The 24,394-nt window shown below is 34.7% G+C and overlaps 3 protein-coding genes across 5 annotated transcripts in view; 2 read left to right on the top strand and 1 right to left on the bottom strand.

Moving 5' to 3' along the window:
* trh (trachealess) overlaps window positions 1-13,645 on the top strand; it is a 185,677-nt gene extending 172,032 nt beyond the window's left edge. For all 3 annotated transcript variants that reach the window (XM_065346261.1, XM_065346260.1, XM_065346262.1), the window contains 7 exons: window positions 971-1,092; window positions 7,675-7,868; window positions 7,963-8,069; window positions 8,171-8,318; window positions 8,398-8,531; window positions 8,945-9,123; window positions 11,263-13,645. In XM_065346261.1, coding sequence (XP_065202333.1) covers window positions 971-1,092; window positions 7,675-7,868; window positions 7,963-8,069; window positions 8,171-8,318; window positions 8,398-8,531; window positions 8,945-9,123; window positions 11,263-12,516 — 2,138 coding nt within the window. In that variant the 3' untranslated portion in view covers window positions 12,517-13,645. The remainder of the gene's footprint in view (window positions 1-970; window positions 1,093-7,674; window positions 7,869-7,962; window positions 8,070-8,170; window positions 8,319-8,397; window positions 8,532-8,944; window positions 9,124-11,262) is intronic.
* A 605-nt stretch (window positions 13,646-14,250) lies between these two features.
* LOC135832783 (uncharacterized) lies at window positions 14,251-17,305 on the bottom strand. The gene is made up of 10 exons (XM_065346257.1): window positions 17,112-17,305; window positions 16,876-17,022; window positions 16,575-16,797; window positions 16,381-16,450; window positions 16,198-16,294; window positions 15,879-16,096; window positions 15,662-15,788; window positions 15,230-15,398; window positions 14,993-15,083; window positions 14,251-14,912 (listed from the first exon to the last, which is right to left on the bottom strand). Coding segments are annotated over exons 1-10 (1,224 nt in total). The 5' UTR covers window positions 17,113-17,305; the 3' UTR covers window positions 14,251-14,831.
* Window positions 17,306-22,649: 5,344 nt separating this feature from the next.
* On the top strand, window positions 22,650-24,359 carry LOC135832779 (ankyrin repeat, SAM and basic leucine zipper domain-containing protein 1-like). The gene has a single exon (XM_065346254.1). The coding sequence runs from the start codon at window positions 22,916-22,918 to the stop codon at window positions 24,209-24,211; it is 1,296 nt and encodes a 431-aa protein (XP_065202326.1). The 5' UTR covers window positions 22,650-22,915; the 3' UTR covers window positions 24,212-24,359.
* Window positions 24,360-24,394: the final 35 nt, after the last annotated feature.

Genomic DNA, 24,394 nt, shown 5'->3' with positions numbered 1-24,394 from the left:
GCGTTTTGCTTGATCGCGTTTACAATGCAGAAGACTGGTCGTCGATCCGACTCATCACACTTCATAACCAATTAGTTCCATCAACAAATTTTGATTGCCTTTTTACTATTAAAAACTTTTCTTCGGCTTCTTTTCATCCGCCAGTATATATTCGAGAAAATGGTAATTCGAAATTATTTTTTGTACCAGTCCCCCTCCCACCCCCGCTCGTCTTCTGTTGCCTTTGCCTATTCGCCTTGTTCTTCGCTTTAGATATGTTTTCTGTGTACCTCTTCTACCTACCTAGGTATCTATCTATCTAATGTACTCGGCACATTACATGGCCCGAGGAAATTGTCGCTACATAGTTATCTATGTATGGCATCTTTTGAATTTCTGCAAAGCTATAATCCATCGCAAACTCGAGCAAGCGACACCGACCCGACCTCGTCGATTTAGGTGAATTTTTTGACCATCGAGACGACGACCTTGGTCAGGTGCGATCGCGTCACGCGTATCTGCGGTTAAAGTTCGATCTTGAATCGGATTCCGTTGATCCGTGTATCCTGCTGCCTGCCTGCCTTAGCCCCACATTCGGAGTATTTCGGCGTTTACTGGTAATTTTATACCACCAGCTCGCACCCTTATTATTACCGTGAAGAGATAATCGTCGTTTGGTAATCGTTACCCGATGACTTCACGAATCGGGGTTAATTAGACAGTGGCGGCCTGCTATATAGGTATTAGGTAGTACTTTTTCATCGTCGTCGTGTAAGACAAGAAGGCTGTTACCTAATTCGGAACTTTAGATCATCGCGGAGGTGTAGTCGATAAAGCGTAACAGACAGACACCACTTGTGTGGAAGAGGTAGTTTGGAAAATTGATAAATATTCCCATGGTTCGAGAGCAGGAAAACGAAATTACTCAGATCTATACCTATATGGAAATGGAAATGATAAATGAATTCATTTCGTTTGGTTTTTGTTACAGTTTCATCTGTGATGTCATTAAACAGTACGTCGGCGTTTCGCGGACTAGACAGATCGTTTTGTGTACGAATGAAATCCACTCTGACGAAACGAGGGTGTCATTTCAAGTCTTCAGGTTACCGAGTAAGTACCTTACCTACTTGTAATGGTTGTGTAGTTTTTCATTCGTTTTTTGTACTGAGAAGAGGAGACTCTTTTCAAATAGGTACTGGGTATATTGTACTTGTATTTTGGTGTAAAAAATTGAATGATTTAATGTTTTAATTATCAATCTTGTCAATGATAAGCAGTAGGTTGTATAAACACTCTTTAGGAAACTTATTACCAAACTGCTGAGAGAACAGTGATTCATGTTTATAGCCGATGATGTGTAAGATTTACCCAGATGGTAACTCCTATTAATTGTCTAATTGAGTGGTTCCATGAAAAAGAGGCCTTATAGTTATTTTTTATTTTTTTTTATTTTTACAATTTTTAATATAGGTAGGTATACCTATTTAAAAAAATTTTTTTAATAATTTCACCATATTCAGTGATATTAAAGTGTTCTTCCATGAAAAAAAAACGAATTAGAAAATATTTGCTTGTAGAAAAAATTTCAAGTTCATTTAAACATGTAAAAATCAGTAACAAAAAAAAAAAAAGAAATGGCTAAGGCCCCTTTTTCATTTAACCCCTCAATTAAATGAGCTTAAATTTTCACAAATGATTGGGTCCTATGAATAGAAACCTGGGTAATGATTTTGGGAGAAACTGATGCATCAATTCTCCAGTTACCTATTCCAAATTTTGTAGGTTTTGTACCAGATTGGGATACATTAACATATTTTACGAATCAATGAACTTTCATGGAAATGCCTTATTATCTCGTGAAAAAGTCGTGGCAAATAATGCAAATTTTGAAAAATCGATAATTTTAGTAAGAAAAGATCATTTTTTATTTCAGAAGATTCAGAAAATTGCAAATTGGAATGATTTTATATTCTTCCATTTTTTGTTAAATGTCGTATTTTACTTGAAAAGTATAGGTAAAAACTAGACGATAATCAATTATTTATATTCCTGGCGGGCAAACCTCCCCGTTATCTTTGAAAAAATTGATCAATTCTTATGATCGAAATTAAAAATTAAACATCAATCAATCGAAAATATCGATTTTTGAAAAAAAATTGAGGTAATTTTGGTCAATTGATCGAAATCGAAAATAAAAAATTGATTGATGATTTTCAAAAGATAGCTTTTTGCATAAAACTAATCAGTTTTTGGCATTCAATCAATCGAGTGTAGATTATATGACCGATTTGTGTGATTTCTGATCTAGAAGTCTAAGTATATACATTTTTTAGGCTAAAATCAAGGCTCGTACTCGGTTACTTTTCAAGTGACCAAGTTACCAAAGTTATGTACTAAAAGTTTGGGTTCTCTTAAAGTTACTTTTGTAAAAAAATTTTAAAACTTCAACGTTTCCAAATCGTGGTCCTACTTTTTGAAGAAAAAAAGAATAAGGTTAAATGATTGAATAATTTACGAAAATACACACTTTATTCATTTTTTCTGGCTGGCTACACTGCCTCTTTAACGTTATGGCAAACTTGCAAAGCTCGCCTTTTGCTAAAATTGTCGAAGTATCGCTATTTGCAAAAGATGAGAAAAATTCTCGTCTTTTGACAAAATTTCCGAAAATATGTACCTACGAGTATTCTCAAAAATTGCTAAAAAAATTGGCCCTTTTTTGGTGAGAAATTCCTAAAAGTCCCTCTTGTTTTTCGAAAAATTGCTCAAAAATTTCGCTTTTTGCCAAAATTGTCAAAAAGTCTCGCTTTTTTGCCAGAACACCGCAGAAAAATCCAGCTTCTTTTACCAAAAAACTGCAAAACAGTCTCATTATTTCATCGACTTTTTTTCAATTTTAAAATGTTTTGCTCAAGTTTTGTTACTTTTTTGGTTGCTTTTTGGTTACTTTTTCAAACTTTTTTGGTTCCTAAAAAAAAAAGTGGAAAATCAAAAATTCAAGAATTTATTTTTGTTTTTAAGAAAAATTGTACCTAGTAGTAGGAACAGAATTATATATTTTTTTTAAAAGGTGAGTTTGAAAAACATTAATCAGTTTGTTATTGAGAAAAAAAAAACAAAATTAAAGTTTTTATCCAAACAAGACCTTAAAAATTCGAGTTTGTTGTAACTTGGGCAGTTCTACAGCTGATTGTGAGTATAAAATCACCTATAGATACCTTGAAAATTGTTATTTAAATTGTCGTGATTTTGAGTGATTTTCATTTTAAATTTTCGCAAAAAATTTACTGGTGGTCAAAATCATCAGTTTTCGTGTTTGGATCCTTTTAAAAAGAATTTTAATAAAACAATTTTTTCATTTTTTTAAATCACAAATCCGTTGAAAAATAAGCTTAAAAAGCTATAGTTTTGATGCTATGTAAATTTTTTGAAAAATCTGTCAAAATTAAGCATGACATTCCTTATCTGAAGAACGAAAAATTGAAAAAATTATGGGATGTGAAAAATATGGAGGATGATTGGTGGTAAGGGAAGAGATTTATTTAATATTTATTTGTCCCGTCTCTTTTGAATTTTTAGTGCATCTTGCTTCACCCTCCTCTTCCTCCCATCAACTTTAAAAAATGTTGATAATTGGTATGTGTATAAGAGAATATGAACTTCCGAAAACCCCAAAAATTCAATTGTTGATTATTCCTTTAATTTTCGAGATATAGGATATTTCATAGAGAACCTGTTTTGTTCGTTTCAAAAAATTGAACCTCAAATTATGGTCAGAAATTAAAAATTTTGCGACTACGTTCAAATCGACGTTTGACACGTCTTCTGAACCTTACTTGACTTATTTTAGTTTGAGCTTATTTTTCAGTTTGGGGCCTAATTTGCACTCAAAAACACACCTAAATTGTAAGAAAAAAAATCCAGATACTCCGACGATAATTCACGTTGAATAAATTAAACTAAATCGTGGTCCCATATAACTCTAGAATCCAGCAAAGAGATAATACCAGTACCTATCTACCGCATAGCGAAAATACACGTAGACGATCTGGTGTACTTTATGAGTTTCGATTACACTACGTAGTCGGTAGTATGTAGTGTACGATACGGATACGGATCCGGTGACTCTTCTGCATGTAGAATATCGTACATAGGGTCGGGTTCGTTCACAGGTCCCTTATACTCGTGTAAAAGAACATATCAAGCATTGTAAGTGTTTAAGCGCTTATCAGTATTATAATCGAGGCTTAATTAAAACAAAAGGGACCGCACGATGGGGTTAAAACAAGAGTAATTCCAGCTTTCTGCAACGAACGACGAAAAGGCAAAATCTTTGCCACCGTTTTGGTGCAATTAAAACGCTATACGCGGTGTGTATATCCCTAACCGCTTATAATTTGTCTAAAGTGATTGTATCAGCAACGAGATGTTACACCATTAATGTACCTATATTGTTCTTTGCTCTAAACTTAAGTACCAATCTGAATTATGAAACCTGACGGTAAAGTTTACCAAAAATATGGCATCGTTTGTGTCTTCTGTCTTGTGTATGTCTTTGGACGAATGCGTTTACACTGTGGTGTTAAATTCTGTTTTATTAACTGTGTCTTTGGGAATAGCAGTTTTGCTTGAGGTTGTTTCAAGAATTGCTGGTGTGTAGGTGTGTAGGTACTTGATACTTATTAGTTGAAGAGTGCGAGTGTGAGGCAATATACTTAGTCTAAAGTATCGAGCTAAAAAATAAGTAAGCTTTTTAAAATTTGATGAAATTTATTTTTTATTTCAATTTTTTTTTTTTTTTGAAACATTGATGTGTTCAAAACGCGAAAAATTTAAAATGAATCGATTTTAGTATTTTAGAAATACAGATAATTGTAGGTATGTACCCATTTTTGTTTCCATTTCCCAAATTTTAATATTTCAGGTTCAATTTGAAGTACCTGAGTACTTATCTATTCGATAAGATTTGTCCTCTACCTAGTTCATGCTTCAGGTCACCGAATTCATTCTTGTAAAATTTTTCTCTGTCCTTTTATTCTTTCTATGAAGCAGAACGGAATACGTAAAATGTCGTATACGAGTAATGAGTATATTCCATCTTGTAGTTGTAGTGCTCTCTATGCGAATGTTATCGAATCATATTCAAGTCGAATTTTCTGGAGAACAAACGAACCAACGAATCCTTACTGGATATTAATTTGAACTTGAACCTAGATAAAACAGTTACTCAGATCATTTTGATATTACCTACAGTATAATATCAAGTTTCAAATGAAGATGATGATTTTAATAATCACGATAATTAGTAAAATTTTAGTTACTCGAGCCTATTTGAGCAAAATCTCTCCCATACTCCCATCTCCCCTCCAAAATTCTCAACCCAACTCGAAATTTATTATCGAACGAATTCGATTGTTTTGCTGCAAAATATCCGGCGAGTTAATTAAAACTATAAATATAGCCGGTTCGAAAGAAGGCATTAACAGTACTGTACAGAATCGGATGAGTCAGTTCACCCTTTTGTGTATAAAAGTGTAGAAAGTAAAGCGAAGAAAATGCTGTGAAATACTCAATTAAATGCCATAATCACGCCATCAACTTTTCAACCCTTCTTTTCTTTTTTAGATTACTTTTACTTTCTTTTCACCCTCGTACAAAAGCTGGTGGCTTGGTAGCTCTATATTTTACTAGACAACGTTCATTATCATTTATATAAAATATCTATAATGGTCTCATAATAACACGCGATATCGCATACCCGGCCGTATGATACAAGGTCTATAAGCACTAGAATTTATAGAATGATAGGTACGCCGTGTACAGGGTGTCCCATTAAATGCCTATCGTAATGTTTCAGATTTAAGAGAATGACTGTGTTTAGTGTGTTTTGAAGTCGATTCGGCTAATTTTATGGACTTTATTTGGTCTTAGTAGAGTCAGGGTTGTTCAAAAAAGAAAAAAAAACAGTTTTTGGAATAGTTTAAAACGTGTTTTAAACTTTCAATTTTTAACAAGCACAAAATTTTATTTAAAACAAAAAGAAAACGTTTGTTTTTTTTATGTTGAAAAAAAAACAGGATTTGTACAACACTAGCCAGTGGCGTAGCCAAGGGGGGGGGCGAAAGGGGCCATGGCCCCCCCTTGAGAGCGAAAATTTGAAAGAAAACATGCAAAAATAGACGTTTTTTCGTTGTTTGAACCCATTTTTTCCAAAAATTTTCGCTCTCGCTCCGCTCGAGCAGTAATTCTGCTTTCATTTTCATGAAATCACCACACATTACAATAGATTTCCAGAAAATTACCCCTCATTTCGATTTTTCATGCCTAAAAATCCGGTTTTGCCCCCTCCTTGAGAAAATCCTGGCTACGCCACTGACACTAGCAGTTCATTTGCGATTTTTCATGGTCCCCAGTTCCCTTTTTCTGAAAGTTGTTGGCTTTTATATGAAATAATTCTGATCCTCCTCTCTCAAATGGAAATCAGTACCTTCAAAAAGTTGGGAAGTAAAACTTTTCTTACAAATTTTTAATTTCCTGAGTCAGAATTCTTTTGAAGAATTCTTTTTCATTTGTTTACTTTATTTTGAGCAGATTTTTCCAAAAAAAAAAAAAAAAAAAAAAACTGAATCCAAAAGATCTGTTTCTGGGTTATTTTGTTTACTTTATTTTGAGCCTATCTTTTAAAATAAAATAAAAACACCTTAATTTGAGGTGAACAAATCTGTTTCCAGGTTGCAAATTTATTGAAAAAAAAAAAAAACGAATTTGTATTTTTTTATGAACAGATTTGATCTCATGTTACAGATTTGTTCAAGTTTTTATTCCTACGTTAGAAACCTTTTGAATCACTCATTCACTTCCCCTCTTCCCCATTACTCAAACAATTGCCCGCCTGTACAGAATATTTTCTTAGAAAATGAATGTCTAAGATTACATATTAAAAATTTGCCTTAATAATTTTTAAAAATTTTTCCCCGATCTTGAAAAGCTTTACTGGAGGATCAATCTGTATTGTAGGTTCTTCTTTAAGAATTGTTTACTCAAGTACATATTTAGAGAGATTCTGAAAAAAATTGTAAGTAATTATTTTTTCGAAAAATGCCTTTCATTTCGTTGGTTGAATTTTCTCAACTGAGAGAAGGTTATTTTGTAACAACTTCGATCCCGAAATATTGTGAATTATAAAAAAATTATTTTGATAAAATTTTTCAGGTCGTGGCGGGAGGGGCTCCGAACACCATTTCTTTGGACTTGGGAAAAAAAATTAATGTTCTCATGAAATTCTAAACTTGGAACAGGGAAAAGCAAAATTTCAAATGAGGATCGTTCTAAAACTTGTAAAAATCTCCCCAATCTATCATAGCATCTTCACCATGCAATAGCGTTGCCCCTACAATTTTCAAGGGTAGGCAACTTAAATCGAAGTTGTATAGTTTGAGTTGCTGTAGTAATTTCTGAGGGAATAATTTAACACTTTGAAAGACATCCAATAAGTTAATCGAATTAATTCGAATTGTAATCGCCTTTTTGTCTGAATAACGCTTTGCTCAAAAATAATACCGAAGTGAATTTGTATTTAAATTTTGAAATATGTATACCCTCTACCTACTTGAAATTATGTACTTACCTACTTACCTACCCATTTTGATAGATTTTTAAAAATTACTTAATGAGAATTTTGTGTTTTTACAGGTAGTTTTATTGCTATGCCGATTAAGGCCCCAGATGCCGTATCCGCATAATCGTAAGTCATCTCCTCCGCTTTTGGGAGCGGTCTCATTAGCCATAGCTCTACCTCCACCCAGCGTTCATGAAATTCGTTTAGAAAGCGATATGTTCGTCACGAGGGTAAATTTTGATTTTCGAATAGCTCATTGCGAACCTAGGTAAGTATTGCGAGACATCATCTCGTATATTACATATTTTGCTCGATTTTTTTTCTTCTCTTATTGGCCTAACTAACGATGATTCATTTCGCAGGGTGTCAGAGTTACTGGATTATACCGCGGAAGAATTAACCGGTATGAATATGTACACCTTATGTCACGGTGAAGATGTCCAAAGGCTGCGAAAGTGTCATTTAGATTGTAAGTTGAACCTATTCTACGATGAAGCACGACATCTTCGAAATTCACGTTCAATCAAATTGAACCCGTATTAACACGAAGTTCTTTTATTTTTTCTGCAGTAATTAATAAAGGACAAATGATCACCCATTATTATAAATTAATGAACAAAAATGGCGGATACACGTGGGTGCAGACTTGCGCTACAGTCGTATGCAGTTCAAAAAACGCCGAAGAACAAAATATAATCTGCGTTAATTACGTGATCAGGTATGTCTACGTTGCTACGTCGCTAGATTGATTCTCTCGAGTCGATAAAATTTATTCCGATGTTTTATTATCTGTACAGTGGCAAAGAATACGAACATATGGTAATGGATTGCTGTCAACTAGAAGAACACTTAGGTCATAGAACGATAAAAAGAGAAGATCTCGGCGGAGGAAATGATCCGGAAAATGGTTCTCCCGATTCCGATACAGGAGGTTGGTTCTTTTCTATCTTGTTATTGCGTTTTTTTTCTCTCTCTCTCTCTTCGTAAGAATTGAAAACGATGACGAAGAAAATATATACCTACTCGCGAATTTAAATCTGATTTTGTGAAATTGAAAGAAAAACACGTCTCGTCATAGGGGAATATGTTACATTGCAGGATGCAGGCCATTAATATATCTAATAATTTGAATATCTCGACGTTTTGTAATTTTAACGGCAATTTATTTATTTTTTTTTACGAAAGCTCTCCCTTCTCTTCAAATACCTATTGCATGTGCCTATTATTTGCACCGAGTTGTTTTTGGTTATAATTTAAATAAGTGCCCGTTATACATACATATGTATTCCTGGAATGTAATGGTTATTGTTTATGTTGTAATTTTCTTTTTTTTTCGTGTCGTAGACGGTAATCGTGGAAATTCTTCGGGGAGAAATCACGAACATCATGTATCACCGACGAAATTGGAAGACGGTGCGGCTGAAGGAGGTGTCGATAATGGAGGAAGAGGTCGCGTTGATCACGTAACACAATTACAAAGTACTGTGCCATCTACTGCTCCTGTTGAAAATAATCATTCTCAGGTTCGTATTTATTTAAAAATTGTTCTTTTTTAGCGTTTTGTTGAAAATGTAGATGTACATAGACGGTACAAATCCCTACCCATTTTTTCAATTTTATCAAAAGTGAGGCCCAAAGAAATTTTAAATATATGAAAAAAAATTTATTTATGCAATTTTTGGACTATTAGCAGTTATTTTTCAATTTTTTCAATTCTATGGACATTTAGGGTTGCAAAAAAATAAGTCCATGATTTTTTGAACACCTCTCCACAACTCAAACATTCAGAAAAAATTGATTTTCACCTTAATATCTGTTTTAAAAGCCCTCATTTTGTTCCAAAATTGCCATACTTGCTTATTAACTTTTTTTTTTTTTTGACAAATTTGCCACAAATTTGCCCAGTGTCTATTTGCAGAAAAAATGTCAAAAAGTACATTTTTGAAAAAAAAAAAGTCGAGAAGTGCCCACTTTTGGCACAATTAACGGTAAAAAATTACATTTTTGTCAAAATTGTCACAGTCCTGTTCTCGCCAGATTGTCTAAAATTTACTTTAGTGTAACTACAGGACGTGCTGAAAGTAGGTCATATTGTTCAGTTTTTAAAAGTCTGACAAAATATCAAGAATTTATCTTGACGTCATTTTTTTATTCAGCAACCTCGAATTATGTAAGTAAGAAAATGCCATAAAAATTATTGTTTTTGAAAAATAATTTTCAGTTGTATTTCGAGCTCTAAAAATGGGTGATTTGTTGGAGAACGCTCCGACTTGATTAGAATCTGACTCCTGAAATGAATTTTTCGTGTCAAAAAATACTCCTGGCCAAATACTTGATTTTAGTGCAAAAGTTTTTGTCTCAAAAAAGCCCTAAGGATATTTTTTTGCAATTTTGAGGATATTTTCGTAGTAGATTATTAAGATTGAATTACTAAAAATTATTGAACGAATCATTACTTTTCCAGATTTAATAAGTGAATTATTATTTTTTTCTACTTAAATTTTTTTAGATACATTTTCATTTTATTTTTCTAAAAAAAATTATGATTTTTTTTTAATTTGAAATTTCAGACATTCTTGGGTAAACTTTGGTTTTTAATTAAATTAATAGTGGTGGGGGGGTTCGGCGATTTTTTGAAATTTTTCCTGTGAAAAGACCTTCCGAAGGGATCACCAATGGCGCAAATCGCAGCCCTCTAGCCCATTCTTAAAGACAGCCAGGGGGTGCCAAAGTTTTCAGTGAACCTAAAATATCATCCATTTCAGCAGTGGATTACTCCATAACCGCGATACCTACCAAAATGGAACTTTTTCCCATAGTTTGAGGTTTTGAAAGGCTTTTTGGTGATATTAAAGCTCTTTAATACAAGTATGGAAATAGATTATGCTCTCAAGAAAGTCTTAGCATTTTACGTATGTATTACGTACTGCGCATGGCAGGTTGGTGTCGTCACGCGGTGGAGGTGGGTGGAGCAACCAATGGGGTGCAACGTTGTACGTGAACAGCTGATTTGATGCTTGCTCGCGCACTGCGCAGTACGTAAAACTTACGTAAAATCCTATGACTTTCTTAAGAGTATAATCTATTTCCATACTTGTATTAAAGAGCATTAGGTGATATCATAAAAATCAGTGTTGCCACTTTTTTTCGTACAAAAAATTACCTCAAAAAGTTTCGAGACGAAGTTTTCATATCGTTCCGACTCTCAAAAATGCTGAAAAAAATATATTATGGACAACTTTTCGTGCTGAACAACATATTAAAAAATTGAGATGGTATCATGTTGCAAAGTTGATTTTAAAAAATTTAAAGTTTGCAAAAAAATGCAATTTTTTGATTTAAAACATGAAAAAAAGTTTTGATAGATGAAGTTGACCTATTTGACCCCCTGTTTTTACCTATCTGTTGAAAAAGTTGGAAAAACCCTTTCACTCGATGAAATGAACTTCTCACAAAAAAATCAATTCGAAAAGATTCAAAAAATGAACGAATTTTTATTAGTCCCCTTCCTCCTCCTCCTCCTTCTCAAATTCACTTTGAAATTGCTTCCAATTTTTTATTTTAAATGAAGTACCAGCCGCTGAAAAACAGCCATAATTAGTATTTTCAAAAGTATTCGCATCTAGTTCAAAAATAATCATCGTCTGTTTTCATATCCATAGATAAGCAACAACATCTTACATCCATTGCCGCCGAAGAAACTAGCGGTGGAAAAACCGCCGCCATCATCGACCGGAACCGTCAGTGGTGGACGTCGAATGCACAAACGTAAGTTAACGACGCCATTGCATCGCGAAGAAGAAAGCAGTTGTTGCAGTTCAGACGACGAAGAAGCGAGCAACTTGTGTCGCAGCAGCAGTAACAACAACAACAATAATTCTAATAATAATAATAATAATAGCAGTAGCAGCCGTAAAAGATATCCGGTTTTGAGTCCAGCATCATCATGTAACTCATCAGCGGGCATCACGATAACAGCTAGTCCAAAGCCAGTTCCTCACGAAGATAGCGACGGTGGTGGCGGCGGAGGTGGCGGTGGTGGAACTTCGGTTAAAGATTTAGAAAACGCCATGTCTAAGCATTTACCGTCGAGCAGTTTGGATAAAAATCCGTCTCCGTTGATCCACCAGACGACCGATTTCAGTACAGATACGTTACTGAAACAGCAGCAGCAGCGTAGCACCATACAATGGATCGGCGCTCATCATCATCATCTGAATCAGCTAAGTCATCAGCATCCGCAACCGTACGGTCCGGCGTCGGCGCTTTTGAAGCAGCTTTATGCGGCGAATCGAGAAAGCGTCATTCGAGCGAACGTACACGCCGCTTCCGGCCTACCCGGCAATCCCGTCAGGAACGGATCGTCGCCCGGAATACCGTACTATTCGAGCGAGGTGAATCACGTCGGCCCGCTTCCGACGCCTCCGGGTAGCGAGGGATCGTTCAGCGAGCAGTTCAGTTTATCTCATAGTAACCAAAAATCCAACGACGCTTTCAACAGTCTGGTCAGCTCGTATTCGAGCGGCGGTACGTATTCGGTGGATTATCATACGGCAGCTATGACGCCTCCGTCCTCGGTCTCTCCGCGAGACAAACACCAACAGCAAATACATCATAATACGAACGGCAGCTCTTTCGACGGATCTGTCTACAACGACGTACTCAGGCATCAGTATCTTAATTCTAGTTCGACTGAAATACCCACTCAACCGTTACCTCTGAAACCTCAGGCGTATACTCCGATGCATCATAGCGCTCTGGATGCGTACGCGTCCGCCTCTTCTTTAGATCAATCGCAATTCTATCATTCCGCCGGATTCCATATTTATCACCCTTCCAATAAAGCAGCCGCCGGCGCTTCTGTATACTCGGACGGTATCAAAAATCCCTCTAATTGGTACACAACTCCTTCGTAAAGGTTTCCCAATTTTTTTTTCACGTGTTTAGGTTTAATTTTTTGCTCATATGTATGACATTCCTTTTATACACATAAGAGTACCTACGATTGGTCGGTTGAGATGAAATAGGTCCAGATCATTCCCCTCCACCCCCCCCCAAACCTGAGATGTTCGATTGTTACGTTTTAGTATGTTGTATTATTATGTTTTGTAATGGAAAAAATTTCCCCCTCGTGTATAATAATTATATAAATGGTACGATACTCGATATAAAAAAGTGTTGAAAATGTATACAAAAAGCTATTATTTTGAATAAAATGAATCATAATGTACCTATGTAAAGTATACGTATTTAATTTAAGCTTCGAACAAAATGTGATTATGTGCAATGTTTTTTCTTCTGTTTAAACGCATATTTAACGAGGCCATCTCTTATTCAATTTAAGTAATATGTAGTGTATTTTTGAAATTTTTTTCTTCTTTTTTCATTTTTGTTCTTTAATCTATTATATTAGATATTTTCGTATAGAAATTTTGAATTTATTTTATTTACATATTTTTATTATTCGCGTTTTTGTTGTATTTATTTATTTACTTATTAATTTTTGTATGGCATTTTTTTTTTTGAAAAAAAAAATAGCGTGACGTATTGAAAATAATTTCGCTATTTTGTATGCTTCAATTTGTTTACAATACTTTTGGAAAAATTGAAAATTTTTTCACGCTCTCTGCGCTTTAGCCATAGATTCCACTTGATAATGCTCTAAAATTGAAGTGCATTTTCCGAACGTCTTGTTGAAATATTAAAAAAAAAATTATCATAATTTATTCTATACAAATATTTTTTGTTAATATAATTATTTTTGTTGTTACTGCCATTATTGTTTTTGATTTTTTTTTCATTTTGTTATTATTTTTTTCAATTTTATTTATGACGTTGTTAGTGTGTATTACTTTATTTTGTTTGTAATTACGTTTAACTTTTATTTCTCTAATTTTCTGTGATTTATTGGACATTTTTAGATAGTGTTGAATTTATTTCTAATGAAATGTGCAATAAACGGTTATACAGGCCAAATGTTATAATTTTCAATTTTTGTACATTGTAAATTATTGTTCATAAGAAAATAAAAGCGAAAAGAATTTAGTTTTGCGTCTTTTAATTTCAGAAAAATGGCGCCCGCGTACTTTGAAAAATGTTCGTTTTACCCAAAAACAACGCCGCGTATATTGGTGTCAAGAAACGTATTTTAAAACCACTTTTTCTGACATTTTCAGCATCTCCTAATCTCCTATGCCATCTACCAAGTTGAAAACTTCCCGAAAAATTTTGGCAAAAATTATTTTCAAAAAAACAAAACATCAGAATCGACTGTCCCGCGAACAATAAAATTCCGTCGAGGTATCACGAGCGCCCTTTATGATGGTTTCTGGAATAAACTTGTCCCAACTTCACTACCTTTAGTCACGGTGAGATCGTCATAAATTTCTGTTTTGCTGGTAAATCGCGATAAAAACTTGTTTCTTTCCTTTCAGTTTCCTTTACGCCTGACGATATCATCATAGGCAGTACACCACATATGCTAGCAGTTTAAGTAGTATACCTCCAGATAGGTATATATAACGATGTAGATGACCCCGACTAGAATTATTGATTCCATAAATATCTAGTATAGTATAGTACTCTGGAATCGTAATTCGTGATCATACAACAATATTACAATATTACGAGACAAATAATAAACAACAAGCAACAGATCAGATCTACTTTTGTAATTCACAACACACAAAATCTAGTCCAGTACGTAAATATTAAATTCAAAATAGGCGAATATTTTTTAGGTTCATAAAAAAGACTTGAAAAATAAAAACAAAAAGTTTTACGAATATCAAATCAGTAAGGTATACATATACTAGATCCAGAGCACCAATTAATAGGACACTGGGGAAAACAATATGCCTACTTGAAGTATCGAACTACAAATAATGTTTCACATTAAGCTACCGGAAGTAAAAAAATAAAAAAAATAAAACGAACTAAAGCTTTAAAATACGAATAATTCGTTATAAAATTTAATCAAATAGCAATAAAAAATATTTTAGTAAAATAATATAAAACGTGACATACCTAATAGGTATGATTTTATTCTGTTTAACAGTTTGATTATTATAAAAGGTATCTTAATGATAATAAATAGGATATAAAAATACAAAAACAGTTCCATATAAAAATAATTCAGAACAACAATCTAAAAATACGGGTAAGAATATAACGAAGTACGATCAAACTCGTACCATACCTATCGCATTGACATTGCAGTAGGTTATTCACCTCACAGCAAAACAAAGTTCGCCATTTGAATGGCGATAATCTCGGTACGGTCGATAGGCGAAAGTGACTGATTGGAAAAGTTCTGAAAATGAAATACACATTACGTGAAAATTTACTCAACGAAAAGTCTTTCTAGAGGAAAATAATTTTGAAAAATCTCACGTCGTCAGATTCGTCATCGTCTCCGAAATAGTCATAATCGTCTCTCTGCCGAATGGCTATTGGGTGACTGATTGTATCGAAATTCGAGGTTCTGAAAAATAGCGAGAAAAAAATCAACTCGATTCCAGACGATAAATAGCGATTATTATTCATTGAATTTTTGAAAATAAAAGCTGAAAAAAATGAACAAATAGGTAGGAGAAATCTGCTAGGCGAATGTGTTTACTGCTTACTTACGTCTTGTTGATTTTAGCTGACAATTGAGATCTCCAAAGGTTAAATTTTTCTTTTTGAGCAGCATTGAAGAACGAATAATTATACGCTTCTTTCAGGATGGAAATTATTAAACCGTACAACGGTATGATTTTCTCACTGCTGCCGATCAACGCGTACAATGTGTCGGAGACTAAAAACGATAGTTATAAGTAATGAATTGCGTTAAAATTCCATGATAAAATGAGGATTCCTACAGGCCTAATGCTGTAAAAGTTTATTGTGGTCTCTTAGCACTCAATCAAGTTCAAGTAGGTATCCTGTAGGATTGAATGCTTTGAGAAATTGGCTCTAAGTAATTTTGAAAATACCGCACAAAAATAAATGTGAGCTACTGGTAACAATCCAAGTAGACAGTCTCCTTGTATTTATGAAAAGTTTGTGAATTCGACTCACCTTTCTTCAACGCATTCATAAGAAAACGAATCAACACAGTCTCTTTGTCTGAGGATATAGGGCTCCTCATAATTCTCTTTAGTTCTCGGGCAGCGTCTTCCAAATCGGTAGCGTTGAAATGCCTTTTCTGAAACATCGTAGTAAAAAATAAATATCCGAATATCGAACTGATCTAACTAATCAAAATAGGCCTATACGATGCGTAGACAATATGTACCTCAATGATCGATTTCAATCGAGCCTGTCGATATCGCAATTCTTGTACTTCACGCAGGATTTTGTTTCGAGCGCCTACCGTCATATTAGTCACTCCAACAGTGTTTTCAAAGTAACCAATGTTACAGCTGTTAATGGAAATGATCTCGTCGTAGCTTAGGTTGCAGAAGAAATAGAGATACTTATGTAGCCTCAATACTCTCAACCACCGATGGACAGCTAATCAATTCACAAATCAAGCCGAAATGTAAAAAAATTTGAAAATTAGGCTAAAGAAATGCATATTCAATCTATAAACGACAATCGAAAGATTCACTCACTTCGTAATAAGACAATATCGCCATACCCGATGGAATTTGCCAGCGTACAGTACCCATCGGTCTTGAGTTTTGGGAGCTCGTGAAAGTAGAACTCCTCCTGGATTAACAAGATGGAAAAGTTGGAAAAGAGTAACGATAAGATGGGAAATCTGACGATTGGTAGATGCTTACTCGAAAACTCACTTTGTAAAGGAATTTTCTATCTGGGTTTTCCCTTCGTCTTTCAAAAACCAACAGCCACTGGGTGAATAACCTAGAACATGCATCGTTAACATTAGCCTAACATAATTGAAAAGTGAACGTAGGTATAGCTATGGCACGTAGATTTAGTGTTACATTAGAATAGTAATTTGCAATTCGATAATATGAATACATACTCTTGATCAGAACTAAATGCCGGATGAACGCGGATAATGTCACAAATTTTGAATACGTTATTTATTTCCGTATCGTACAATGTAACATAGCTGAACATCACCGGAAGAATTTTCAGAATCAAATTTTTCGTATCCACATCTCTTGTTTTCAACAGCGGCAATACAGTTGTTAGGTTTCGGATGGCGAATTCCTTTTTGGTCCTTAGTAAATTTTTCAAGAAATCTGCGTAGGTAAGGTAAGAGTAAGACGCTTAAAACACAAATACACGAAACGCCATTTTATTTTTGAAAAATTACTTACCAAACGAATGGACATTTTGGCAATGTTCTACGAGTTGCCCTTCTTCGTTTTTCAGATCATTCAGGAGACTAATATAGACTGTGTATTTATCCGAAAGATTTAAACCGCCGATTTCTTGAAGTACGTTAACAACTTTATTTTGGTCCACTAAACAACACAGATGATTCGAAAAAATAATTTAGGCCTAGCGTTGCCGAAATAACTTTGCTGTAATTATTAATTAACCATTTACTTACTTTTGAAGAAATTATACACTGCAGTTAATTTAAGTTTTGAATACCTACTCTCATCGTACAAAAAAAGCACCTGTAGGATTACAATTATTCACAATCACAAAACTGAACAGCAAGTAAAATGGAAATGCCTAACACCAAACACCTACACGACCTACGACTCACATCTCACACCAACTACAACGATTTTCGAATTATCCGATTTTACAAACGGATATTTAAATTAAACCAATGAGCAAGCAGCTACTGCCAATTCCATAAATTGGGGGGAGGGGAGCGACTGAATTGTGTGCATACGATGTCCCGTGCGTGCTACACTTTTTTTTGCATCTTTGTGAACAGAAATATAGATGATTCGGGCTAAGGTGACAAGAAGGAAGGGTACCCTTCCTTATCTACTATTTAATCTGTATTTTACATTTAAAAAAAAATAAGAGAACGATTTTTACGATTCTTGGAAAACGAGTAGGAAGACAGAATAGGGTGGAATAGGTACTGGTACTATGTAGATATTAGATACATACTACATAGATATCGGCGTCGTCGTACGTAATTACGTGATAGGCCATTAGCTACTCGGCGTTCAATCATTTCTAGCGCCGTTTGACTATTCATTTTTTTCAAATAGGTAAAGAAGTTAGATAAAGTGTAACAAGTTTATTTTATTGTTTATGAAGTTATCGTGGAAGCAGATGGTTCATTTTGTACCACTCTTTTGATACAAAAAAATGATATTGAAATTGAATAGTAGCTTGGCCTGATGTGATAAAAATGCTATGCACATGCCAATCTCGTTTATTTGGTAAAAATAGTAAAGTACATCAGCAAAATTTTTATAACTTGACGAAACACAAAGGTACGTAAACCTACAATCTAATAGCGACCTGTTATCAATTATTTCTGGAAAAAGAAATAAATCACATTTAAATGAATTGCCTCCAAAGTTCAAAGCCTCTTCATCATCATGGATCTAAAAAATTGAATTTTTTCGCAAAATGATACCTATGCTTAATGTCGAGTTGTACGTATAGGGAGCTTATAAATTTATGTACTTGAGGATTTGCTTTAAAAACAATATCAGTGTTATATAATTGAGCTTGGAATTCAAAATGGCACTGAAGGCCTTCGACCAAATGTAATGATTAGCTCGATAACTGTATCATTAGTAATGGAAGCTCAACTGCTCATTCATGGTCATGTCTTGGAAACCTTTTTGATTTGAAGGGCATATGAATCCTGATTATTGAGTGTACTTTTCCGAAAGAACATACATACATATTACCGAAATCATTATTTTACTCCTTAATACTTCTAAGTAGGTATTTAGGTAAAAAATAAAATATACAACAGTACAAAGAGGTAATGATGTTCAGCTCATCTCTGAATTCAGCTATTTTTTTAAACAATACCGACATTGAATAGGAATTTTACTGTCCTAATTTCTTTCAAAAAATGTATTTCCGTGCTTTCTTTCAAAATAGATAGAAAATATACTCATTAAAATGTAGAAGGTTATTTGGTAACAAATTACGTATTTAAAATATTTGTGTAGGCCTCGAAAAGTTTAGGAAAAATTGTAAAATGATATTACACACTTTCATAATTCAGATTTGAACTATGGATACCTGGATACGGTTACAATAGCGATGTCGAATATCCGGATGCATCCGGTTACAAACGAATTATTAATCCGGATCCAAAGTGTATCCGGATACCCGGATTGCACTCGGATATGCCAAATACAAAAGATAAGGTTGTGAAAAATCCACAGAATGAATTTTTTCAAAATTTAAAAATCGCTTATCACTTCATCACTAGAGAAAACTCGGAATGATGGCGACAATCCGGATGCATCCGGATATCCGGATAATGATTTTGGAGAAATCCGAATTTCCGAGTATCCGGATATTCGACAACGCTAGGTTACAACTATCCTTAATAGCGATGTCGAATATCCGGATGCATCCGGTTACAAACGAATTATTAATCCGGATCCAAAGTGTATCCGGATACCCGGATTGCACTCGGATATGCCAAATACAAAAGATAAGGTTGTGAAAAATCCACAGAATGAATTTTTTCAAAATTTAAAAATCGCTTATCACTTCATCACTAGAGAAAACTCGGAATGATGGCGACAATCCGGATGCATCCGGATATCCGGATAATGATTTTGGAGAAATCCGAATTTCCGAGTATCCGGATATTCGACAACGCTAATCCTTAAGGAGTATGATTCTGTAGAATGATTTTTCGATAGGTACTTGTTGATGAAGGATTCATCAAGCATGACCATGGGTAATTGATTTTTGACTTGGTGGTGAAACTGTCACCAAAGACTGCAAAGAGTCACCACACAGTCTTTTTTGTGAATCATAATATGGCAAATTGTTGGTGCCGTGAACACCAGAATGTCCCCAGTGACTACTTGGTGACAGGTTCACTGAGCAGTGACTACCTGTAATTAATTTTTGACATTGTGACTAGGTGGTGATGCTGTCACGAAAAAGTCAGGTACTTGGGTGAAATCTCAATTGCCCTGAATATATGTAGGTAAAGGTATGTAGGTAAAGTACACAACAAGGTATATTTTAGAATCAAAACTGCAATCACATGATGTTGGTGATTTTCTCCTAACTCAAGAATAAATTGCTTTATCTAGGCAACAATTCACAGCTAAATACCTACTTTGCTATTATTATCAATGTTTTTCTCAGTTTCTAACTTGATGACAGATTTATTAAAAATAAAATTATTCATGTAATTGTGTACTTACGTTCGTATCAGAGGCCCCATTTGGTCGATGCTGAAAAGGGTAGATATTAGATATACTACTTAGATTTTATTTTTCAAATACCAGTATAACCTTCGACGTTCTCCGGTTGATCTCAACGATGCGCGAATGAGAAGCTCTCATTGAGTTTTACGCTTAAGCATCGTTTGCATCCACCGGAGAACGTTGGAGTACGTTTATATAAATTTTTGAAAAATAAAATCTAATATACCATACCCATCTCAGCACCGAACATGTACACATTTTGTATCGAAATTCTTTTTCTTTAAATTCTGTTTCCAATCGCGATATTAAAAGAAATGTGTGATGCATTTCTATAATCGCGACTTCCCATTAGTTGAGTACGTACTAAACTAATTACTCCTGCCCATCAAATTGTGAATATTTTTGTGTATGTGTATCATTTTTATTGCATTAAAAGTGTCCCGTGCTTGGTAGCTTAAGTGGTAGAATCATAGCTTCGCATGTTGAGTGGCTGAAAACACCGACACAAAGTCGTCGGTTCGAATCCCAGCGCAGAGGCAAAAACTTTCTTGCAAAATAATGAACATGACATGTTCGAAAATATGGCAATGTGTAGGTATTTCACGGGACATTTTTTACCAACATTTCCACCAAAGATATGATGTGATTACTTATTAAAAATTTGATTTTGATTTTTCATTTTCGTTATCGAAGCAAAAAAAGAAGAAAAACCAGTTTAAAAAAATAATTATTATAAAATCTAAAAGTTATATTCCTTTACCTTATTCAGCTATTCAGAGAAAAAATAGACATACTTAATAGGTAGTTAAAAAATCTATAATTCTACAGAAGGCTGAAATAACAATGAGATTGCATTGGGGCGGGGGGGGGGGGGGTTGAAAATTGAGTTGTATTGAAGTACATATTGATGTGAACGGTTCAGTGGTCTCCAAATTTGCTGAATAAGTATTTACAGCGTCGTCTGTACTTTTTTTTTCGTTTTTGGGGCTTTAAGTGATTTCAGTAGGTGTTCTTTGAGTTGATATAGGCAATGGTAAAAGGCCTATGAAATAACTTATCCCATCCATATTTACTATAATATAAAAACAAAACTACAAGAGTCCTATGTGCAAAATTAACATCGATTCATAACATTGTTTTTCCATTTTTTGATGAAAATTCGTTATGGACATTATCATTTACCTGGAGTCCTAGACGTCTGTCTGTATTCTAAGACAACAGGTTGTAGGTTGTACACAAATACCTAAACCGATCATAGCAGCGAAAAAATCCGAATTTGAGATTGTGAAAACAATGCAAAATAGGTAGTAATTTTTTAAGAACTGAAATGAATTATGTTTTTGAAGCAACAATGGAAGTGGAATAATTTTTCAAGGTCATTTGCAATACTGTTTATTAATTTATTTAATTGAAAATTTCATGTTGCAATTTTTTCGCTGCTATGATCGATTCATTTGTACACCCCATATGGCCCATATTCAAAAAAATAAACTTTCGAAATAATAAATATTTTCCTTTAAAAAGATGTGAACTTAGAAGGTATAATGAGTGAGTGATGAGAGTTTTAAAACACTAACCTCGAGGCAGTCGGCGTTCACGATATAGAATTGCAGAAATTAAAAACAGAGAAAAATAGGTATATTTTTCCTAATTGATACAATGTTTCACAACAGAAAATTGTATGATACAGACGAATGTCTAGTTTCGTCTTCCTCATTTTTTTTCATAGCTTTTTTTTTTAGTGAAAAACTGCAGAACAATGAACCAATTTCAACTTTACTAGCACTAACTAACTGGAAGCTATCTAGGGTACTCTAAAAGCTAAAACAAAACCTCATGAAGAAAAATGACCAATCTCCTTCTAAGAACGCAAAGAAGTTAAATATGTATATTGTGTAGGTATGTATAGACATGTGCGCCGCCGATTTCACGCCGGCGCGCCGCCGCCGATAATTCAAATTTTGACGCGCCGATATCTTATCGGCGTGAAACGGCGCGGAGAATGGTCTTTAAAAATGATCTTGGAGCCCTTAGGCCTTAAAACCCCAAATTTTGGTACTAATGTTGAATTTTTTAAAAATTTTAAATTCTCTCCAATTGAATTTCCTTTTATGTTTTTAGATTTTGGGTCAAATAGTGATCAAAGTTGAAAGTGGGGCCCTCAAAAACTTCCGCTATCAAATTTTCTCTTTTTTACGGACAAAACTGTGGGTTTGTTAGGCTAAACGCCGCCGCGCCGCCATCAATTTAGGACCGGCGTGAAATTCGGCGCACGCCGTTAAAACGCCGCCGCGCCAATAAAAATTGACCTCACGCCGCCGCCGTGCAATTTCCTAACGGCGCACATGTCTAGGTATGTACTTTAAAATTTGATTCCTCTTCTTTTTTTTTTCTTGCAAAGGTGCAGAGTCCATTTCTTCCTGCTTTAAAAAAATTGATTTTTTTTTTTCATCAAAAGTATAAGTAAATTATTCATCAGATATCTAACCATACCTACTTCTTAACAGAAAAGAAAACTGAAAAAGTGAAAAGCATAAAATTTCCCATCGCTGATAGCTCATCAAACCCTCCGGGCTCAGATCCAGGGCCCAGGGCTTGCAAAACCGAAATCGAAATCGAAACTGAAACTGTCTATGAGGGAAATGGAAATGAAAAATGAAAATGAAAATAGAAAATTTCTCGACGAAATTTCTAGAAACTCAACGATTTCTTCACCTATTGAAACGCGCATGCGCATTGTACACCTTGAACGTAAACAAACGCGACGCGACGCGACACGCGATTATCACCAACCGGCGACCACCGTTATCAATCTCAAATTCTCAATTTCTCGATTGTGAATTTTAAGTAACGTGTTTCTCAATAATTTTAATTTTAAATTTAAATCCGATTATCGGCGATCACTTGACAAATTATTTCTAATTTTGTGCTCAACACTTTCAAGTTCGATCGACGATCGTTCATTCAACTTACTCAAGTTTGTTATTCGATTACAACTCGTATATACATCTGAAAACGAGCCGATACAATGATACGTCCAGCAGGTGATAGTGACGATGATGATATCAGCGATTTCGATGACGGCGACTGCGACTACGTTCCTTCTGCTAGACAACAGGTGCAACATGAACCGGCGAAGATTTCTGATTCAGAACGACTAAGAGACGCCATTAAAGAAGAATCGGTCGACGAAGTGAAAAAACTTTTAGAAGAAATAAGAGATCTGACTAAAGCTACCGACGCCGATGGTTGGAATCCGGTGACTTTAGCCGCGTACACCGGTAATTCAGAAATACTACGACTTATTCTGGATCGTTACCCCTTGGACCAAATAAAGGACGCTTACACGCCGTTGATGGCCGCTTGCAGTATACCTTTGAGCGAAAAAGAAAACGTCGAAGAGCGAAAGAAATGTATCGAGTTGTTATTAGCGGCGAAAATTGATATAGATTTTACAGATCGTTACGGCGTTACTGCTCTGATGTTAGCATGTAAAGTAGGCCGTATCGACATAGCTGAACATTTACTATCCAATCAAGCCGATGTGAATATTAGCGATAACGATGGCTGGACTGCTCTTTTTTACGCTGTCAACGATCGTTTCGTCGATTTAGTGAAATTACTTCTTAAACATCACGCGAACGTTAATAAAATAGACAAACGGAATAGAAAAGCGTACGATATAGCTTTTCAGAAAAATTACGGCGATATTGTTGATTTACTCGAACCAACGACCGAAGTGGAACACGGAGACGACTACATAGCATCGCAATCAGCTGAAGAAAAACAGTGCGATATTTTAGAATCTGCTTATCCGATTTTTCACGAAAACGTTATGGATATGGTGAACGCTTCTCCAGAAATGGAAAGATACTTGAAATTACCCGGATTCGAGTCGATGACCTTACGTGAATTTTTAACGCTTAAAAAAGACGATAAACTTCGAGAAATGGGCATAACTTTTTCATCCCATCGGAACATGTTGCTGACTCGCGTACGTCAATTTCACCTGAGCAAATGGTCTCGAGCTTCTTTCGGATTAGCTCAAATGGATGAAACTAATGCGCAGTATTGTTCTTTATTGAACATAGCTAATTTCGCGGCCACCGTTTTTCGTCAAGTGTATTCGTTACGTAGTACGCTTCTTTATATCAAGGATGACGTTCAACCGTTCAGCAAACGAAATGATATACAGACATCTTTAAGCAATGCCAGAGCTAGATTAATCGAAATGAACGAACGATTAGAAAGAATAAAATTGACAGCGAAGGAATTGAGCTCGAAAACCCAGCCTTTTTTAAATGCTCAAAAACTAGTCGATTAAAAGAAAAACACCGCAATTTTTCTATTAATGTTTTTATCTGATACGAAGTTATATTTGTTTTTATTTTTCCTTACGAGACTGTTCATTTTTTTGTGATATTGAGGTCGCTTTCATGTAATTTTCGTATTAAACGTGTTTTTCAACAATGCGAATATTTTTTGTTTGCTTAAAAAATCAATGAGA

The sequence above is a fragment of the Planococcus citri genome, chromosome 1 (assembly GCF_950023065.1).
Source record: "Planococcus citri chromosome 1, ihPlaCitr1.1, whole genome shotgun sequence".
Lineage (NCBI taxonomy): Eukaryota > Metazoa > Arthropoda > Insecta > Hemiptera > Pseudococcidae > Planococcus > Planococcus citri.
Note: the sequence above shows the minus strand (reverse complement) of the source record. Positions and strands in the feature narration are given on the sequence as shown.

Excerpts from the sequence above, each read along its gene's own strand:
- LOC135832783 (XM_065346257.1), bottom strand. Across the intron at positions 16,798-16,875 it reads CCAAAATGTCCATTCGTTTG|ATTTCTTGAAAAATTTACTA; the intron begins GTAAGTAATTTT and ends TTACCTACGCAG. Across the intron at positions 15,084-15,229 it reads TCAGCTAAAATCAACAAGAC|AACCTCGAATTTCGATACAA; the intron begins GTAAGTAAGCAG and ends GCTATTTTTCAG.
- LOC135832779 (XM_065346254.1), top strand. The coding sequence starts at position 22,916 with ATGATACGTCCAGCAGGTGATAGTGACGATGATGATATCAGCGATTTC.